The sequence below is a fragment of the Pagrus major genome, chromosome 7 (assembly GCF_040436345.1).
Source record: "Pagrus major chromosome 7, Pma_NU_1.0".
In the NCBI taxonomy this organism is placed as follows: Eukaryota; Metazoa; Chordata; class Actinopteri; order Spariformes; family Sparidae; genus Pagrus; species Pagrus major.
The window spans coordinates 29825805-29846797 of record NC_133221.1 but is presented as its reverse complement, the minus strand read 5'-3'; the positions used below and the strand labels follow the sequence as shown (position 1 = coordinate 29846797).

Below are 20993 nucleotides of genomic sequence, written 5' to 3'. Positions count from 1 at the left end.
GGTATAATTTATTTTTATAGTTACTAGGACTTTTTATCTTTTACATTTCTTAAATGTTCTCATTGTAAGTCACTCTGGATAACAGCATCAGCTAAATGAATGTTAGAAACTGTAAGACACTGTAATACAAGTAAAGGCCCCGCTTGGGCCACCCCAGCCAGAAATAGCCAGACATGCCCCAGGTTTCCCTGGCAACGCCCGAGGGTTTGACCAATAGCTGGTACGCTCATTACCATCCAATAAGGTTCTGATGCAATGGAGACGTTGTTCATTTCTCCAGTAAATAGACAAAACCCTAGATATGACTTGCCAACGGGAGATAAGTTAGTCCACTAAACTCAGCGATTAGCCAGAAAGCTAACGTTTTGCTAGCACGATCAAAGTCAATAACATTGCGTATGGTCGACAAACAGTAAAGATAATCTGACGGTGTGTTTAACAGCGAGCCTAGGTAGCCTGCCATGTCATTATCTTCAAATCAATATCAAGATTTTCACAAATGATAGTCCACGGGAACTGTTGGCAGCAGCCTGAAGTACTGAGCTGAAGGATCGCACTGCGGTTCTTCCTGCTAAGGCCCGCCCTCCTCTGCCTCTGAGTGGTGGCCTTTGTTGGTTGGGTCTGTTAGTTGTAGGCATGAGAAGTGAGACCGGTTAGGGTTAGGTCGAGTATATCGGGGAAGCCAATCAGAGTCAGGGTAGGGCGAAAGCAATGAGCACTAACCAATAAGAGGCAGAATAAGGCAGGGCTTAGAAGAACAGCAGTGGGATTCATTATAAGTCATAGCAGTATGTTCATAGGACAGTGAAGGCTACATGTTGGAGCTTGTGTGTTACAGGTGCCATCCTGTGGTGTTCAGAGGACAATGCACTGAAGGAGACCTGATGGGCTGCAGGGTGTCAGTTAATTCTTGATATACTGACACCTATGGAACTACTCACCTATGAATTAAAGGTACCTCTGCTGTCCATCAGGAATTAAGTGACACCCTGCAGCCAATCAGGATCAAGTATTCATCCAGACCATGGTATAATATACTGTGTATTAGTGTGAAAAGAAGAAAACACCACCAAGCTGATGTGAACAGAAAGACTGTTTATTTGTTTTACAATATTATCTTGGTTACATTCGTATATAAACTTTTAGATTTTTTCTAGCATTTTCTTACAGAATGACAGTGATGTTTATCAGATTGCATACCTAGAAAATTAAAGGAATACATGCATCCAAACATGAACAGCATTAAAAGGAGCAACTTTATATAACAAGTAGAAATTCACAACTGAGAGCACTGCTCATTCTCACTGTGTTCTTCAGTCAAGGAAGGAATATTACAGAGGGACGTCCTGTAACAACACTTAGCAGAGGAGAGCGAGTTCATTGGCTGAACCCAGAATGTGGAATGGGAATGCCTTCAATTTGAGCGGATGATCGTCAGCATCAAATTTAAGCAGTTTCTTATCATACAAGTCTGTTTTCATGAGTTCTCTCATTAACATGAGGCACCACAAACACAATAATTAAAAAAAAGCACAACTGTTGAACTTCACTGCTGAAATGGATACAGGAAAGACAACCTCTTTAAAAGGTAGTGGAAAGTGCACTTAGTGGGTCTGCCCAGCACAGACCCTGTCCAAACAAATACCCTCGAATATTTGTTTTTTAAACACGAGACCATATCCAACAAACACTCTTCAACTGAACGCCAATCACATACAGCACTGTGATCTTACTTCCTTGTGCCTCATAGCTCTTACAGTGTTCGTGGACAGGCTAAGTCCCAGCTGCATAGGACAACAAACACCTACTGCTGCCCCTTTCCCTACACTTTCCCCTGGAGTGTGCACACAGTGTTCCCAAGTACCTACAAATTCAACACATGAGAGTCTCATCATGACTTTTGCCCACAGCGACATGAAATGTGGTAACTCACTTTTATGTTGGACCCCAGGGACCATTAGTGTGGGTGATCCACAAAAAGAAAACATGATCTCATTTTCACCTAAATATGGCATCAACTAAAATCAACTCTTTTGCTAAAACCTATTAGCTTTACTGGCCAAGTAAAAATGACTGTACACTGGAATCTAGAATTAAGTCAGCAAGTGTTTTAACATGAGGCCCCAGATGTTAATTCAACTCAAATTATTAACATACACATATCAGGGGCCAAGTGCAGGGACTGGGAGCACAGCTGTAATCTACATGGAAGGGCTCTGATGACTGACGGGTGGCTTTTACAGCATTTTGACAAGATGAAACGTCACGTGCCAATGATTCATCTCCACAATGAGGAGGAAGCTCTGGACTCATGATAGTGTGCATGGCTTTAAAAAAACATTTTGTACTGTCCAAATACAAAACAGGAAAATAAACATGTAATACTTAGACTACGAGGTTAACATATAAAAAAATCATAGACAAGTCGTCAGAGAAGAAGAAAATGTAGAAAAGGTAAAGAATGTACTGAACAACTGAAGAGTAGAAAGAAGGCATTTTAAGATTATGTTAGGGTGAGAAATGGCGCCAATGATGATTGTGACGCAGGAGGAGGTTTGGTATGAAGAGAGAGAGACAGAGAGAGAGAGAGAGAGAGAGGGACAGATCTGTATAATGAAGACATCCTGACAGTTTTCACTCCTCCTCCTGATCTTCACACCTCTGGGACAGAGTGATCCATGGCTGACCGCAGAAGGCCGGTGGACATCCTGGAAAAATAAATAAAATACCACATCCATGAGCATGTCAGTGAGTCAGAGTCATGAAAAATCTATTTTCTCACTGGGTTCATCCAAGGTCGCTTTCACACCCGTCAGTCTGGACCATGAAATAAAATGATATACTGTTGCCTTTAACTTCCTGTCTTCCTATTCACACTGACTTAATACTAATGAACCAATGGATCCATGTGTGGAAGTGAAATTCTGGTGACTGGCAGCAGCACTTCAGTTCACTGTAAATGTAGTTGCATCAATCGACAAGCCAGAGCCCGGAATCGGCCAGTCTTCAGCATGATCGGCCGTGACGGTGTCTGACCGATCAGTGTCAGATATGTCCCATTCTGTGCCTGTCAAATTTACACACATGCAGCTCGCCGGCCTGAAGTACAGGAAACTAAATGTTTTATGTTGCTCACCTAATTAATGTGCACTCGTTTCAATTTAGCTTAGCGTGAGAGTCATTTACAGTTGCTCTTTCTAAAAGCTTTCTCTCTTGTTCTCTGTTGCCTGTCGTTGTTTTTCCCAGCACTTGCAGAGTCCACTCAAACACAGAGCGGAGCAGAGAGAAGGACGTTAGATAGATCCCTCGCACCGGTTTTTTTTTTTTTGGCAAAGTAAAACACTGCAGCTAAGGGTGAGGAATTACTCCTCTACTTTGAGGATAACATACTTAAAATAAGCTTCAAACAGTGTTCTGGGACCTTTTTTTCCTCTGAGAACAATTTGTTTATTCACTTATGGAAATAGTGAACTTTTCTAAGTTCGTATTATTACCTCATTAATATAGTAAATATAAAAATTCTGAGTTTGAATTTCTTTTCCAAAACTACACAGTGCTCCTTTAATAATGAGTGTTTTATTATAAACATACAATAGATTTTTCCCATTAAAAGAAAAGTTACAAAAATGTTTGCGTATGCTTTCAATTATAGTTCTTAGATAAAAATAATAATAATCAGAATCGATTTTTTAAAAAAAGGAAATTGTAATCAGTGAAAATTGCAATTGGTGCATCTCTAGTTAATATTTTTGAAAGTACCAAAAGTCATCCTGACAATATTGTCGCAGTATTGATATCGAGGTATTTGGTCAAAAATATTGTGATGTTTGATGACCTAGCATTTATGAAAGAGAACATTGTTTTCTATTTAGGATAATTTAAAATTTGAGCTATATAATCATAACGAGAAAATTATTAGATTAAACATTAAGTCATATGAACTGACGGGAAACTCATTGATAGGACAGTTCTGGTGATGTCGTCCTGTATCATCAGCGCTACATTGAGCCACATGGAAAATGAAATTCTGTTGACTGACAGCAGGCACACACAGCACTATAATGTACTGTATGTGTAGTTACAGTGCCATCAGCTCATCTTATGTGATTATGTCACAAGGTTAACTAAAATGTTGAAGTCCTACCTCTTAATCATGTGTTCATAGATGAACTTTGGCATGATGGTGATGGTCATGGCGGTTGGAGAGGTGGTCAGAATGTCCTTGATCTGAGAATCCTGAAATTTTCACACAAACAGTGACATGTGAGGACCTTGTTTGATTAATGAAATGCCATCAAATATTAGGTTTAAAGAGCTAGCAAACCAAAACATAAAGGGACATTTCACCCCAAAATCAGAAATACATATTTTCCTTTTACCAGTTGTGCCATTTATCCATCTAGATTGTTCTGATGCGAGTCGCAGAGTTTTGGAGAGATCTGCCGTAGAAAAGTCTGTCTTCTTTCAAATATAATGTAAATGGAACTCGGGTTGTGGAGCTCAAAGTGAGCTGAAAAACTCAACAGCAATGTCTCTTTCCAGAAAACATGACCTGGTTACTCAAGATAATCCACAGACCGTATTGTGAGCAGTTTCATGTAGGTATTATTTTGTTTCTACAAAACTACACCCACCTGCATCTACTCATGGACGAGACATCTCTACGTCAGATATCCCCATATCTCTGCATTTCACACCAAAACGGATAAATAGCACCATAGGTAAGAAGAAAAATACGTGTTTGACTGTGAGGTGTCCCTTTAACATTTAGGCCTAAGACTAATTCAAAGTTCTCATCACAGGGCAGGATGAAACTACACACGTACCAAGGAAAACACTGGACTAAAAGCAAATTGCAGCTACATTACTGACAGGAGCTAAACACCTTTTCACTTCACATCTGTACAGAGCTGGAGCTGGTGAATGCTGCACTTACTTAAAAATACTGCACTTTCCCGCATGACACTACACACTGCCAGGGTGTAAGCAGACATCCCAGTGCAAAATTCAAATTAGATGCCACACATTTCATAAGCATCACGGATGTTTTGTATTTATTCAAATGTTTTAGTTTTCCATGAAGTACATCTTGCCTTATTTCCTATGTTAATGACCACTAAAGTAAACAGTGAACAGGTCATATACATCAATGACCTAACTACTTCATGTAAGACGCGTATGGAGGAACAAGTATCTGACCTTGAGTCCGATAATGTTTTGTCCGTTGATTTCACAGATGTAATGTTCAGTCAACAAGCCGTTGCGGGCAGCAGAGCCGTCCTTGACCAGTGAGGTGATTTTACCAGACTTGTAGATGAAGCCCACATGGCCTGAGCTGTCTTTGTGCATGGTGATCGTGCGCTGAAATGGCCTGGAGACACACAGAAAGGATTAAGAATCCACTGGTATAGAAAACTACAATGTGCCAGTATGCATGTAAAACAAACTCAGAAACAAATGAGAGAATACGAGGTGACATGAAACTGTTTGATAATGTTGATAAAAACAAAACTACAAGGAGAGCTGAGCAGAGTGCACATGATGGAACAGCCAACAGAGGGCGCCAAATATTTCAGCTTGTAATGAAATGCTGTGAAACTATTTAGGAAACATGACAGGCAGAAAACCTGTTAAATACCAAGATACGTGATTATATACGAACTTAGACGCCAAGTTTGAATGCAGATTGGTGAAGCCCACGCTTATATGGGAGTCATGAGCACCCAGTTATCTTTTTTCCAGTAACTCAAAGCTGGGAAGGTCCAGTAATTAACCAACCATTTCCTTTGAAATTAAGATGCTGTTACTGCTGTAAGTTCGAAAGAGATGTATAAAATTCTGACAATTAGATTTTCATATAAAAGTCAAGATAAGAACATACACAGTAAAGCTATTTGTACATTAGACACATGGATGATGAGTAGTTTACGGAGCAGTGTTAAACCAAAGATGCTCCACATCATGTTGCAGATAGAACCACAGTAACTATTCTAACACTGACACTGAGAAAAACAGCTCCAACTTTTTTTGACTGTCCAACCAAATACATTCTAAGTAGAACAGCAGTTGTGTGCTTATTAAATATGTAGTCTGTGAGTCATTTTTCATGGCTTTAAAATCATGACCAGTTATTTGACCTATGACTCTAAAGATGCAGATAGAAGAGTCACTGGCAGATAGTCTACATACAGTATCTTCTTCAAAAGTTTACTGAGCTGCCTGTCCCGCACTAATAAGCTGTAGCTTGCACTTTGTCTCTGCCCATAATGTTACCTAACATTATAACTTCTTGGAAGGAAATGAAGCATAGGAAACAAGGACATTTTGTCCTACTCCTGTGTACTAAAAACTCCTCACCTGTCCCTGACCACAAGCTCAATGCGGGTCTCGGCCGCAGCCTTCAGGGCCTTGTGGGACTTGTCTACGCTCCAGCCAGCACAGTTCTGCCCGTTGATCTGAAGGACCTGGTCCCCAAAACGCAGGCCGGCCAGGGCCGCAGGGGAGTTAGCCTGCACCAGCTGGACAAACACTCCCTGAGAGATGAAAGAGGAAACGGATACAACATTCAAAATGAGTCCAAGGAATGGAGGAAGAGAAGAAGACAGATGCTGGGAGTGGGGAGAAAACAAAGGAGCAGCTCAAGAGGAAGGAGGCAAGGACAGAAAGAGAAAAGAGGACCTCAAATGTTCATAAAAGAGAGAGAAGACATTAGAATAGCTCTTACTAGATATTTGAAGTATTTAACCAAACAGAACAAGCAGAAGGCTTGTATTTAAATAACCCTTTAAAAAGAATTAGTTACACTGTTTTACTAGATGTCCATGCATTAATGAAATTATTTGATTGGAATGATGTCCTTAATTCTGAGAATTCAGTCCCCTGTTAAGTCACTGTGCTGTGCCATCTCTCCACTGTTAATACACTGAAACTTCTATTTTTCCTCAACCTACTTCAGTCATTCCAAAGGCTGCCCCCTGTATTAATGCAGCTGAGAACAAACTGAATAATTAACTATGTCCAAGAGCCTATTAGCACTCACAAGCTGCCTGAGGACAGAAAAAGACTAAACACAAACTTTTGGCTGTATTCTGTACGGCAGAACCATGGCTCTTTGCTCTTAGTACTGACAATAAACACCATCCAGCCCATGCTTTAGTCACTAACCTTAGCAAGTTACCTTAATTATAGCTAATGTGTCCCAGGAATATCAACATGACTATAAAAACAGGTCTGTTGTGCGTCTTCGATCATTTTACTCTCAGGTTGTAACATTATCAGAAGTGGGCGTGTGTGTGTTAAACAGCTCTATACTACTCAGCACTGTGGCCAGTAGTCGTATATCTTTTTATTAGATTATTCTAGTTAACATCATCAGATTTACACTGGTTTCGGTGTGTAAAAAAAAAATAAACTCATCCTTGTGTGATCATTCATACCAACACAGCACTTCCTCCAAGTGTTTAATCATAAATATATTTTAACTGTGAAACGTCAAGAAAATGAATGTTGAATAATAACTGTTTCACCTGTCAAACTTTTTGTATTTTGTAAAACTAATTAGTTCATTAGTTTTGGTGAAACTGCTGGTGATCAACATGTTGGATCACCTGATACTGAGAAAAATGGTTAAACATTGAATGTTAACACCAGGTGAAGCACAGTTTGATCAAGCAGCAACCTGTAAACATGTTTATAGCCTGGTGCAAAGAACGGTTTTGGTCTCTATAGATCATTTCCCTGCTCATGACAACTGTGTGGGGGCTGGATTTTTATATAACTAACTTATATAATTAAGGGCGTGGCCATTTCAACTGACAGCAGGCTGCAAGCTGTCTGCTGGGCTTCACCTCAGCTAATTCAAAACATCCCGAGTCGAGGAAAGCACAGGGTTGTTTATTTAAACTTTTGGATTAAAACGTGGATTATCTTCACTCTCACTTCTCATCCTCTCTTCAGCAACAAGCCATGGGGCTGCCAAAATCTACTGTAATGTACTGTAATTCCTTCTTAATTGACTTCTTAAATGTAATGTTTACTTCATGAACGTACAGAGAGGAGATGGTAAAAAGAAAAGACAAGACAGGATAACAGAAAGAACAGAAACTAATGTTAAACTAAACACAAACACAGACACACATACCCTAGTAGGTTTCTGGCTGCTTGTGGTGAAATAACACGTTTAAACTCATGCGAATAACTCAAACAAACACCAATAATCCTACTCCTCTTCAGGAACCTATGGGTGAGGTCACAGTGGCTCTGTCCACTGTTTTTACAGTCAGTGAGTTTGACCCAGATCTCAACCCTGATCTTGTGGGGAAGAGCAGAGGAGCTGGGGTGTGGATTTCCCAAGTAACCAGTGTAACTGGGGGTGTTGATCACAGTAGACCTGGGTTGAATAATTAATGTGAGAACAGTGTAAAGAGTTTGTGATGCTGACTCACGTTGTCGATGGCCCTGAGCCGGAGTCCCACCTTCCCGTCCTGGTCCTTACAGAGGATAATCTCCCGCAGCCCTGGGCGGATCTCTGCCCTCCTGATGCCGACGTCTGCCCCCGTGACGGGCCGCACCATTGCCCCGACACCTGAGCTGGTAGGCAGTGCCACTTGCTGAGGAGGGGGAAGGAGGGCAGACAGCAAGGGAGGTGAGAAAATGAAAAGGCAGGTTAAGAAAGAACAAGAGGGGAAGGATTAAAGAGGCATGTTACATTCAGCTGGAGATAAAAAGGAATGCTACATCAAATAGAGGTATGGGGGTGGATTCAATTTCATCTCCTCCACCAGTGAATGAGATCAGGAATGCTTTAGGCACAGCTTTTGAAATCTTCAATAATCATTAATATGTTCTGCACCAACAAGGATGGAATCAAAAAACATTAGAAGAATAACAGTAGAGGTGAAGCAAATGGCAGAGAACACAGATGGTTAAATGCCAACTGACAAACTAGGGTGCTGTGAGAGCCTTGACATCTGCAGGATCCACACATACACACAAACACGCAATTGGAGGGTAGTGAAGAGCTCACACCCTCCTACACAGACACACTGCTCCAGGCCTGTGGTGAGTCACTCAGTAATGTGGATCTCCAGGAACAGAAAACTGTAGCGCTCTGATATGCCTACTAAAAATCACAGCTGTTGGTCTAATGTGAGAGGCTTTAATGTGACCTGAAACTTAAGATGTCATCTCTAATGACTCGTTTTTTTTGGTCCAGTTTATAAACAACAATTTTTTTTAAAAATATAATAAAAATATCAAAGGGAATATTTCATTTTAGACATTTAAGTCTGTGTGCTGTGTGAGGTCTGATAAGGGTCGTTCCACGCCAAGTCAACCAGAAGCACAACTCTTCCCAGTTCATGTCATGGATTTACTTGGAGAAAAAAAATCATGTTTAAACTATTAAATTCAGGGGATCTTGCAATCTGAACTTGGGATCTGTACTCCAAATACTTTTTCAGTTGTGATTTTTTAAGTTTTGCCCTCAGAGCTATATTTCATCATTTTTGTGATTCTCTCCATGTGTATTCTAAGTAAAAACTAACTAACTAACTAAAAAACCCACTTTTTAACATATGTTGACCGTATATTTTCCCAAGTAGGATTACTTTAATTATCCTGAAGTGATAATATTCATTGCGTGTATATGAAAAAAAAATTAAAAGATGTTATATTACTCCCAATTCATTTCATAACTTTTGTAAAATAGCCAGTTTTTTTATGCTTTTCATGACGTCCCAAGTTTTAACATGAATTATTTCAAGAAAATAAATGACATGAACTGAGAGGGCCAAGTTGAGTTGGCATGGAATAACCCATAAATGTCCTCAAGTGATGTTACTTGAGTCAGCGTCTGTTTGGGCTGAAGACTACAAGTTTGAAAATAAATTTAATCTGGGGGTTAGAAAAAGGCAAGATCACCAGACCTCTGTAGCTGCTCCTCATCTGCTGCAGACTAGAGGCTCAAAGCTACATTGGCCGCTACAAGCATAACATACCTGAATATCCAACTGAACTGTTGGCAGTTGGGTTGCATTGTGGGTCATGTAAGAGGAGGGTATTGACATGGAAGCCTTTAGCTTTCTTTTTAAACTGTCCATCATGAGTGCAATGCTAAATCAGCTGAGTGCTCTTTTCATAATGCATCCAGGCCTGGGCGATAAAACAATAGCAATATGTATCAGCTCTGCCTGCCACTGCTCTGCCACCCGGCCTGTTTGCTCTACCTACACACCCAAAGACACACTGCAGCTGCGACAGCCAAAAGTGGTCGGTGTGACCACCGAGGAAAGTACGGCTTACAATCCCCTGCACCAGCTCCACCGCTGGCTGAATGATTTACAAACCAAACATGAGGAAAAACTCAAGCACATTACCACCAGAGTGAGAAAATGAGTGCTGACGGAGAGGAAATTGTGAATAGGAAAAGGAAGGTCAACATGCTTGTATGGCAGTATTTTTATTTATTTGCATGTTTTTCATTGTTGTGTTAACATAATTATAACCTGTGTGCCTTGTCAAAGTGGTTAAATTCAAAATATAAAGGTTAAATTCAACCTTTTTCCTGGTCTTTAAAAAAAAAAAAAAAAAAGGACAGGACAGGACATTAAAAATGAACAGTAATTATCGATATGGGCCGATATGAAACTACACTGTTACATGTTTACATGCATTGACACACATCCCTAAGACACAGACAGACAGACGGACAGACACAGACACACTTACATTGTCAGCCACAGGCACCAGGGCCAGGTTCCTCTGGACTTCATCACTGTTGAGGGCCAAACCCATGTAGTCTCCCAGCTCCTCCAGGTTTGGGTACAAGCCTGGGAGAACAGAGAGAGGAGACTGAGTAAATGACTGAGTACATACACACTGTATAAATGTCTACCAATACCTCTACTTCCTGCTCAGGAACTAGAGGTATGGGTTTCTATTAGCATTTCCATTAAACTGCAGCACTGAAGACAGGACATTTAGTCCATCTGAGTGTACATTTTGTAATGTTTGGAATTTGAACTCAGAGGTGTGCAAACATAGTTATATAACATTGTTATATTAGCTGCACCTAGGTAAGCTTTTCAGCCGAGTCCTTTCCTTCCTTATATTTTATTCATGCCATCCATCACAGTCAGGTCATGCTTGAGCTAAATTGAGCCGTTCATTGAAAGAATACTAATAATGAGCACTCAGTGTCGCAGTGCACTAACACTTTCCTGGAATCTGCATTCAATTCCCTGCTATGACGGAAAGGCCACTATTATCTCTGAGTGTTAGCTACAGTCTGTGTGTGTCCACCCCCATTTGTCTTACTGTTGTATCCATCTTAAAGACATATAAATGTACATACAAAGTGTTGACGCCTTCTAGTGTACGAGTCATGAGGCACTCAGCTGGTCAGGTAGCAGCTTCTTATCTTTTCCTCAGCAAAAACCAAAATCTGGGGAATACTTTCATCCCCATTTATTAACTGTGCCTCTCCTTTGAATCCTTACACCCTATCACATATGCAAGACAGGGTTAGGATTAGGGATGCACCAGTTCTGAAATTCTGGGCCAATGCCAATGTTTAAAATAGTAATTTGGCCAATTAGGTTATGAAACAACCTTTAATATAACCTTCTTTCACAGGAAATGAACCTTTTTTTGAAAAGCGACTCCTTCAAATGCCTTTTAGCATGCTAGACAACTACCTGCTCAATGAGAGGAATTTTTCAGTACTTACAAAGCCTTACAAGGTGATGGCAGGGATGTCACAAGCCGATAGCTCATGAATGTGCCAGCACAAAATTGATGTGACATAACAGATAAACATCGGCCACTGCCATCATGTGATTGCCTTATTTGCATATAGGCCGATAACAGTCAACAAGGTGAAACCTGCCCAATACTGATGCTTCGGCCTCCTATTTCACTGTTTCTCTGCTCTGTCGTCTTCTTCTACATTCCTGTTTGACAATGTGTACCTGTCTGTCCCTCTTCCTGTCTGCCTGCATTACTGCATCACTTTTCTGGCAATAACAGCCTGTCATTGCCTTTGCAGCAGAGCCAGGATTACTGCATTTATCCTGGCAGTGGTAAAAGAAAGGACATGTAAGGCAGTTAGTGAAAAGTAGGAAAATAAGCATAATCTCAGGCAGCCTGTGGCTTCAAAGTGGCATACATGAATATGCATGCTAGCCTGTTATTTATAGTTTGCTAGCCATTTACACTGTTATGTGCTTGGAAAGTATGTGGGAACCTTCATATATGTCAGTGCCAAGAAGAATGGCAGCTGGGCAAAGGCCAAAGAGTCCTGTGTTTGAGAATTGCACTATTTTCCACCAGCAAACAGGAAGCGCCCCTCTGCTTTATTTTGTCTTTTAACTTCCTGTCTATACCAGAGGTGGTGGGAGTGTGCCACATTGTGAAGGTTGATATCTGATCCTTGGTGCCAACCTGCACCTGCATTTTACAATAGTTCACATAAATATACTGGTATAACTGAAAGCAAATGAAAAACCTTCTTCTGACAGTCTTACAAACATTAAAGGTGTCATTTGTAAGAAATATAGCATTTCGAAGGTAGCTCCAAAACTAAAGGGGGCAGCATAACCGCTAACTGCTGCTAACTATACTCTTTGCTGTGGCTATCTTTGGCTGCAGTGACTGGCTGCTGTCAGCAAGTAGTTCAGTTAGCCGTGAAGCTAGGTGGCCTTATCAGCTGACTGGAGACTGTCTGGGTCGTGACCTTGTACCACGGGGGGAGTCCCCGCAGGCAACTGGGCTCAGCTGCATCCCAGTGAACACAGCTGGACACCAGACTGGGACTAAACACAGCGCCTGGGACTGACAGAGGTTTGTTTAAAGACAGGATACAGTATGGAGGTGTTACAGCTGCTCTGAACAGGACTATGACTCCAGGGACAAGAAGACATGGCAGTCGGGTACAAGAGAGGCGTGAAGGGGCACAGGACAGAGAGAGTATCATCAGAGGGCGTAAAAGGCGCATAGAGCCAGAATATTTTCACATCTCACTCGGTCAAAGTAGGTGTAAATATCTCCTTTCTTGACATTTTGTGAGTTAATTTTGTTTAGACTTGTTTCTTCACACTCTGTTGATAATGTTAATTCATTTATTAAGTGTATTAAATGATGACGCGTGGCATAAATGAAATACCATTGAAGTGTACTGCTTCCTCAACACTCCACTATGAACAGTTTATTAATCTGACTTTATCATTATTTATGAATTAGTCTGTATAGTTTTTGTTGTTTGTTTGTGTGTGTGGCTTACGGAAGTTCAAACAGAAATTTCATTCAGGAAACTTAAATCAAGCTTGAATCGATATATTATTCAGTGATGTTCTTTGTTTCAACAACAATGACTCTGCAATGATGATATCAGGTGGCGACAAGCCTAAAGTCAACATGGTTTGAGTAAGTCACTCCAACCACATACACACTCCACCCAAGCACACAGAGATCAGCCACTGTACAGTTACAGGTGACTGCTCAGGTTGTTGGCCAAACATGATAAGTAGATAAACACAGAAAAAGTAAATATAGCTTTATAAAGATGCAGGTCATGACTCATCCTGTCCTCCCACACTACAATCTTAATAAAAACACTCAATGCCTTTCATTATTTCAGAAAACTGAGAACGCCTCATCTTAACAGTTGCCCTCTATTTTTTCCTCATTTATGTTTTGGTGATCTCCTGTTTTATCGCCTTCTCTTTCATTGAAACATCTCACACACACCTTGCATCTGGTATCTAACCACATACGCAAATCCGAAAAAAAGAAAAAAATCTTGTTGGTTGGGGAGAAACTCTGCTCTTTTATTCAATTTAATACTATTCATTGTTCTTGCAATTTACCCTCGCCTGGGTCATTCTTCTCAAAAGTCCATCTTTAAAAACAGCCCTTTAACTCAAATCCCTATTGCCCAAATTTGGCAGTAAATGCAGATCTGGATTCATGTCTCCTGAGAATGTCCACTGGCTGACTCTGAATCTTGCCATAAAGTGCAAAAGTGTCTAATTGAAGCTTTAAGGTAAGGCAGAACCAAATCACCTTTTAAATTATTTTTGTATTTGGCTGGCCTTTAATCCAGTGTTGATGTCAATCAGGCCATCTCCTCTTACCTCCCTCTGTTTCTCTACTCCAAACGCCTCCCATTTCTCCTCCAGTTCACCCTCACACCCATGGGTCTCTCCCTCCTCCCTCCCACTGTCCTTTTCAAATCCACTCCTCCTCCTCTCCTTTTCTCCCATCATGCCCTGTCCCAGCACAACTGCCAGAGCCAGTCTCCATGGTGACTCATAGCTAGCTCTGCTGAGGTAAAAACAAAAGACCAAAAGCCCACAGGACTTTGCATCTAAACAGAGAAAAGAGAAACTGAGTGAGTGGGAGAATGGGAGAAAGGGGGAGAAGTGAGTGAAAATCAGCAGAAAAGTTGTGTTCTGTGATCTCACCGTTTACCCACGTTTAATCTTTTGTGGATGCCTCCTTTCTCTCCCTGGCTTACTGCACAGTTCATGTCTACTTTCACAAAAACGCTGAAAAACTTAAACCCCCGAGCAGAAATACAATGAGACACTGATGGAAACAGAGAGAAATCATAGCCAGTGTAGGGGGCCCATTTACTCCCGTTATTGTCCAAAGACCGCATATCTACTCCTCCCATCCCAGTCCTCTCACTCCACCCTTCTTTATCCTTTCCTAATACTACAGAACTGTTCTCCTCCAAAGAACAGCACAGGCTCAGAAGCACAGACCCCCCACATAGAGACACCAACACATATCCAGCATAAGAAACAAGGAAAAACAGAATCTAGCTACCAGTGAAAGTCTGTCTGTTACAACTTAGAGAAAGAAGGTTATTTTTCCTGAGTGTAGAAAGTGCAGTACTTTGAAAGTTTTTAGAGTAGTATTTAATCCCTTCGTTGAGTTACAATGTTATATGTGAGACTCACTCGATCCGGGCATCCCAGCAGTGGCAAGCTGAGGCTGGTAGGTTCCCTCAGTGATGGCTGGCATGGGGGTGGTTGTCTGGGCAAACTGGGCCTGGGCCTAGAAAGCAATCAGACACAGCAGTCAACTGGAAGTGTACTTAGACAAAGAATGGTAAATACTGTATGAAAGGAAACTGTCAAATGTACAACACAAATGAGAAGAGAAAGGAGAAATGATTGAAGTAGGAAACATGAATTTTCCAGTAGAAATACATGTCCTTTAAAAAAAAAAATATATATATATATATATATATATATATATATATACATATATATATATATAACAGTCAAACTGTGCTGGAGGTACCCTGGGTTTAAGCAATACAAGCAATGATAATCACATTAAATTCAAGGAGAGACACTACAGGTAAATAGGGTACCATTTTTAACTATTACGTATCAGTTGATTACATACATTAAGACAAATATTTTTTGTGTTATACTTTTTCTAAAATCGTATGTTTAAATATGAAAATTAGGCATTATTAAAAATGCACTAATTTGCAATAATGTCCAGGACAGATATGTCAACACTGGACATAGCCAATTTCAAAATTGTTTCAGTTTATTGATATATTAGAGTTAAAGGTTTTTAAGAGGGAATTATGCATATCTCTTCTGACCCCTTTACACCGAAAAATGTTACAATTTTGAGTAATCCATGTGTATTTTTAATCTCGCTGCAATTTTGCTATATTTGCCACATTTCTCAGCTTTACAGGTTGTAGTCATATTTGGTTTCTGCAAACATCGTGCTCACTGCAGAGATTATCACCAAGTACAAGTTATTTCTGTAATCTAGACAAAAATGAAAAAAATAAAATAAAATAAATAAATAAAAATGGAACAGACTTCTACAGACTGCAGAACTAATTATCTCCCCTGATAGATGTCTCTGTCTAAAATCGATTCACCCTAGCACACTTACCTTGATAACCTTGTCGACCTTAAGGTCCTCGAGGGATGGATACAGAGACATCCTGAAGAGAAAACACAAACAGCTATGAGTGGAGGGCCTTGAGAAGGGGGGGTGACATATCTGTATGAGATAACAAACGAGCCAGACAAGCCTCACCACAACGGGATAACCTTATATTACCTTACTGTCATCCATTACCTTTGAACTCCATTAATCCATTAAGTTATATTTCATTTATTAACATTAAGTCAAACCACTCCCTGTGATGTGAAAGGGTTGCCAGAGCAGAGTCCTGAGAACTAAAACCAACTGTGCAGCTGTGCGCAGCATTCAGCCACATCCTGTTTACTGCAGTGGTTTCTGGACAGACAAAACCTAATCAACCAGTAGAGCTGGACTATTTATTTACTTTATTGATTACCATCTGTGATAACAAGAATTACAGTTTAACTGGGGGTGGGCAATAAAATCCACTATCCACATTATCATGATGTAATGAATTTCCTTAAACCTCCAGAAAATGTTGTTAGGCAGATTTCTGTCATCTCACAGTACATATCATATAAACATTACAATGTTGTAGGGCAACACGACTGTTTTCATTATCTGATGATTATTTTCACAAGTGAATGTTTAGTCCATAAAATGTCACTGTCAATGTCAAGACTTGTGAAAAATGCTCCCAGAGCCAAAAGAGATGTCTTCAAACTGCTTATTTTGTCCAACCAAAAGCCCAAGAGCCAAAGACTAGAGATTAAACAATTATAAAATAGTTGACTACTAATTTTTCTTCAGACTGACAAAGCGATTAATCGTCTAATCTTTGCAGCTCAACAATGCTACATTCCTCAATAGCATTTGGGTGAGTATTAAGTGACAAATACATCTATCCTTAAGATAGAGCTCCAGAAATAGAAGAGCAGTGAAAAATGCCTCATCATGTCAGCTAATGGACGGGTGCACACATTATACTGTCAGTATGTGTAAAGGACAATGGAAATAATAGGTGCAATTATTCCGATACGTGTCATGAATTTGTGACGTCACTTTACCCTGGCACAGCATCTTATCATCTTCTCACACTGGGTGTGTGTGTTGACTTCGACTTTGTCTTATTACTGTGAATGACTATCATGTGGACAGTGCCACGCAGGAGGAGGACAGAGAGTAAGAAGTAGCACAAGGTGTCAGAAGTAGGAACATTTAACATATTTCTATGTTATTTATCTACTCTCAAGCTCAACTGCATTGTGCCACTGCTCTTTGGCTCTGTTTTCATGATAAAGCCTTCTGTTGGGGAAACACTTGGGCCTGTACATACTGTATAGGTGTGAAGTACAAGCCGCCACAAAACATAAAAGATGAGTAAACATGGGTGGAGGGGAATAGACATGAGAGCAAAAAGCACAGACAATGGTCAATGGCTCTCAGGGTCCCATGATGTTGTAAGCCATTATGATAATAATGGTGATCTTCGCTGAACTCAGAAGAAGTCATTACCACAGCACATAAACAAAATAGCAGCCTGAAGCAGGAAGAGGAAATGACAGACAGAATCAGTCATCTGACTGAGATTATTCCCACCGCACAGCAGAACAGGCTGAGACACGCAGTAGCACCATAACAGGTTTAAACACAAGTATGTTTGAGTCTGACACCTGTGTTTGTAAATCCAACCCATTCTTCCATTTGCCTTTATATACACTAATGTTCACATTTCTCTAGTGTGTCTACACTTTACCACTGTACAGTGATTTGGAAAGAAACAGAAAGTAGTGGCAGCTTCTCAAGCACCCCACCCCCCCTTTGTTGGTCTTATCTTCTTTAAATAACATCTGTGTAATAATTTCCACACGACTGTACTCTGTATTTGTGCAAATTCCAAATAATGTTATATGAACTTTAAAATCCATTACCTCACTGCATGGAACTTATTTTAATGTTTAATACAGGCTACATGAGGCCACACTGAGCTGGCCACACACCATGACAGATCAAATCAACTGATGGATGAAACACTGACTTTAATAAGGATAATGATGGAAAAACTGTGTTTAATGCAGATTGGTCTCTTCAAGGCCAAATGCCAAATCTTAAAAAACAAGCTAACTGCACTTTAGACTTTCCAATCCTTTTACTTTAACATAAAAACAGTCAATATTGGCAGAAGTTTCAATGATCTCTTACAATTTTTTTCAATATGCTTTAACCACTGTGTGTCACAATAACAAGTCATGTGGACACATCTGTTTCTCAATAAGTAACAGGAAACAGAGTAAGAAAGATGACATTATGAAATAATTCATGTGACCTACAGGTCGACATGATACACAGAGAAGACAGCACTATGAAAAATCAAATACAGGTCAAGTAACAAACACAGATTCACAAATACTATTCACTTCATATTTTATAATCCCATCACGTATAATTAAAAAGGTATTATACCATAATCATTGACTTTAAAAATAGTGGACAGAGCCAATGTGACATCACCCAAAGCTTTCTGAAGAGACAAAATAAAACTTGGTTGCAGGTTTTTCTGCCCAAAACAGCCAGACTACCTTACTCTAATAAGCTGCAAGATGGCAAGTAACAACTGGTGCTGTGTGGGTGTGTGTGTTTTTGCGTTCAGGTTTTTCTTTGTGAGAAAACACTGAGCACTCACCAGAAGCCAAGTTTCTTTTTGTTAACCTTTCATGAAGTAAATAAAACCACTTTTTAATCCAAAAAGTTGAAAAGACAACCTCTGTGATCTCCCTAACTCCCGTAGTTTATTCCTCCAGCAGCTTCTGGCTCTGCCCACAGCTGTCTCCTCCGGAGCTCGCCAGCTAAAGTTGGCTATTTTAACATGGGGTTTCGTACAGGGAGTGAGTCACTTTGAGAGGAAGCCTCAAGTGGCCATTCAAGGAATTTCAATTTTCAGTACTTCCACGTTGGCTTCATTTTTCATCCCCGGAGGTTACCTCTTGATCATAATGTGCCAAAAGACCATCACAAACTCTATTCAAATAGAGTACATATAGATATATGAGTCTACACTGATCAGTCATGTGCACACAGTGGTAGGATATGTGCTTGAACATTCATTTTCACACGAGTCAGGGGAAAATGCATTGACTCCCTAAAATAAACAAATCATTTTGACCACAATCACATTACTGCCACATCTCACTCTCCAGCTACTCCAGCCAATACTCTAGTCTGTTATTCTCAGTCCTCACAGACAAGTGCATCATTGTGTGCGAGGACACAGAGAGGCATTTTAATACCTTCTAGTGTTTACTTTTCAGCTGTGGTTGGTTGCTCGCTTTATATTCCTCCCTCATTCAGACCAGCCGGCCAGAGGTATAAGTGAATAAGCCTGGAAAAAATGAGTGTTTGGGCAGCTCCTGTAATGACATAACCTAATCCTTACTGCAGTGCAACTGAAATGGACAAGTGACATTCTTTGAAAAGTAAAAGAATGTACATTTCCTAAATTGTCAATTAATTGTATAAAGCGCTTTTCTACCTTTAAAAGGAGGATTTTGCCTCTCAATAACCCTGTCACAGACTCAGGGTCAACTTGGGGTTCAGTGTCTTGCTCAAGGACACTTTGACATAAAAACAATCGGAGCCGGGAATCGAACCGCCAACTCTGTGAATAATGGGTGACGCTCTTTTTTTCACAAATCTGTATTATAAACAGGCAAACAGGTAAGAGAAATAGGGGCTGTCCTGTAAAAGCAGAACTGAGAGCAGTTCAGGCGAGGCTTCACATCACTGTTGTCCTCAATGCTACTCGGCATGACAGTATGTAGCTAGCAAAGCGAAATCTTTGGTGGAAACTGAAAAGGAAAGAGGGGGTAACTTCAGTAAGCCCGAACGAATTGCTTATATACAAGAATGTGGTCTTCTTGGCAGCTTATTCCGGTCTATTGACATGGCTGGGAAAGAGACAGGGCGAGTGGGAAGCAGGAGGAGGAGGAGGAGGAGGAGTGACAACGGTAAAAGGAAACACGTCTGTACTGCTTTGAATTGACCCACACCCTTTCCACTGTAGGCTTTAAATAGACCATGTTGTATTATTTTGGTTCATACAGAAAACACAGATTATATACATATACTTTATACACAGGCATCATGAGCTATTGTATCAACGCTTAACACACGAACTGCTTTTGTCTCAGAGATAAAACGTAGGTAAGTTGGGACCTCACAGACGTTAGCCTAATCATAATAGATTAGGTATTTCCATTATGTTCTAATGTGGAGAAAAACGCCAATAATTTCTAAAAGGGGACTCCTGTCGTCTTCTTTAATATGACTGATCAAGTTCCGACATGAAATGCTGCAAATCAACCTTGGCTAACGTTACGGTGCCTCAAGGCACAGTCATTAATAATTAACCAACCAATTCACTGCTAGCTAGTTGAAGCACACAGACTAATAATTAGTAGTTAGATGAAATGCGAACATATTGAAAAGAAAAGGTATGAAAACAAAGTGGTGCCCTTAGCTGAATCCTTAAGCACACCGTCTTTGTTCCGATATACACAGCAGGGAAGCAAAGAGCTAGCCGTAACGCTAGCTTGATAGGTAAACGAAACCTGGATGTAACACTTCCCGCTACGGAGGGTTTGGTAACGACACAACGCTTTTGTAAAGACAGGCTCACCTTTAATGCCTTGCTTGTAAATTCAGCTGAAACACGTTGGAATCTCAGACAGCAGCAAACTCCTTTATTTTTCTGTTTCTCTCCTCGGCGCTGAGACGGCACTGAAGGGGATTTCTGGAAAGTGATGTCACTGCTGGCTTCCTGGTCGTGCTAACCACGTCAATCAGTGTTGACGTCGTAAGCCACGCCCCCTATCGGTCACATGAACCTTGACTCATGATGACTATTTTATAGCCGTTTATACCATCATGACCTACCTAAACCTAGTGGGGGTAATTTTGCCTCAGCTAAACGCCATTTTGTGTCTTGTGCTTTGTTTTGCTCCTCTGTGTGTTCTGTCGTCGCACTCTGTCAGGGGTCAAGTAACGGTAGGATGCATCAGCCCAAATCTATGTGACAGCTTTGTCTCTAC

The 20993-nt window shown here is 40.5% G+C and overlaps 1 protein-coding gene across 1 annotated transcript; it reads right to left on the bottom strand.

Moving 5' to 3' along the window:
* Positions 1-1080: 1080 nt before the first annotated feature.
* sdcbp2 (syndecan binding protein (syntenin) 2) lies at positions 1081-20713 on the bottom strand. Its single transcript, XM_073469933.1, has 9 exons — positions 20582-20713; positions 15931-15982; positions 14964-15060; positions 10729-10829; positions 8445-8609; positions 6358-6533; positions 5200-5371; positions 4145-4236; positions 1081-2708 (listed from the first exon to the last, which is right to left on the bottom strand). Exons 2-9 carry the CDS (start codon positions 15979-15981, stop codon positions 2654-2656), a joined length of 909 nt encoding a protein of 302 aa, XP_073326034.1. The 5' UTR covers position 15982; positions 20582-20713; the 3' UTR covers positions 1081-2653.
* Between the last annotated feature and the right edge of the window lie 280 nt (positions 20714-20993).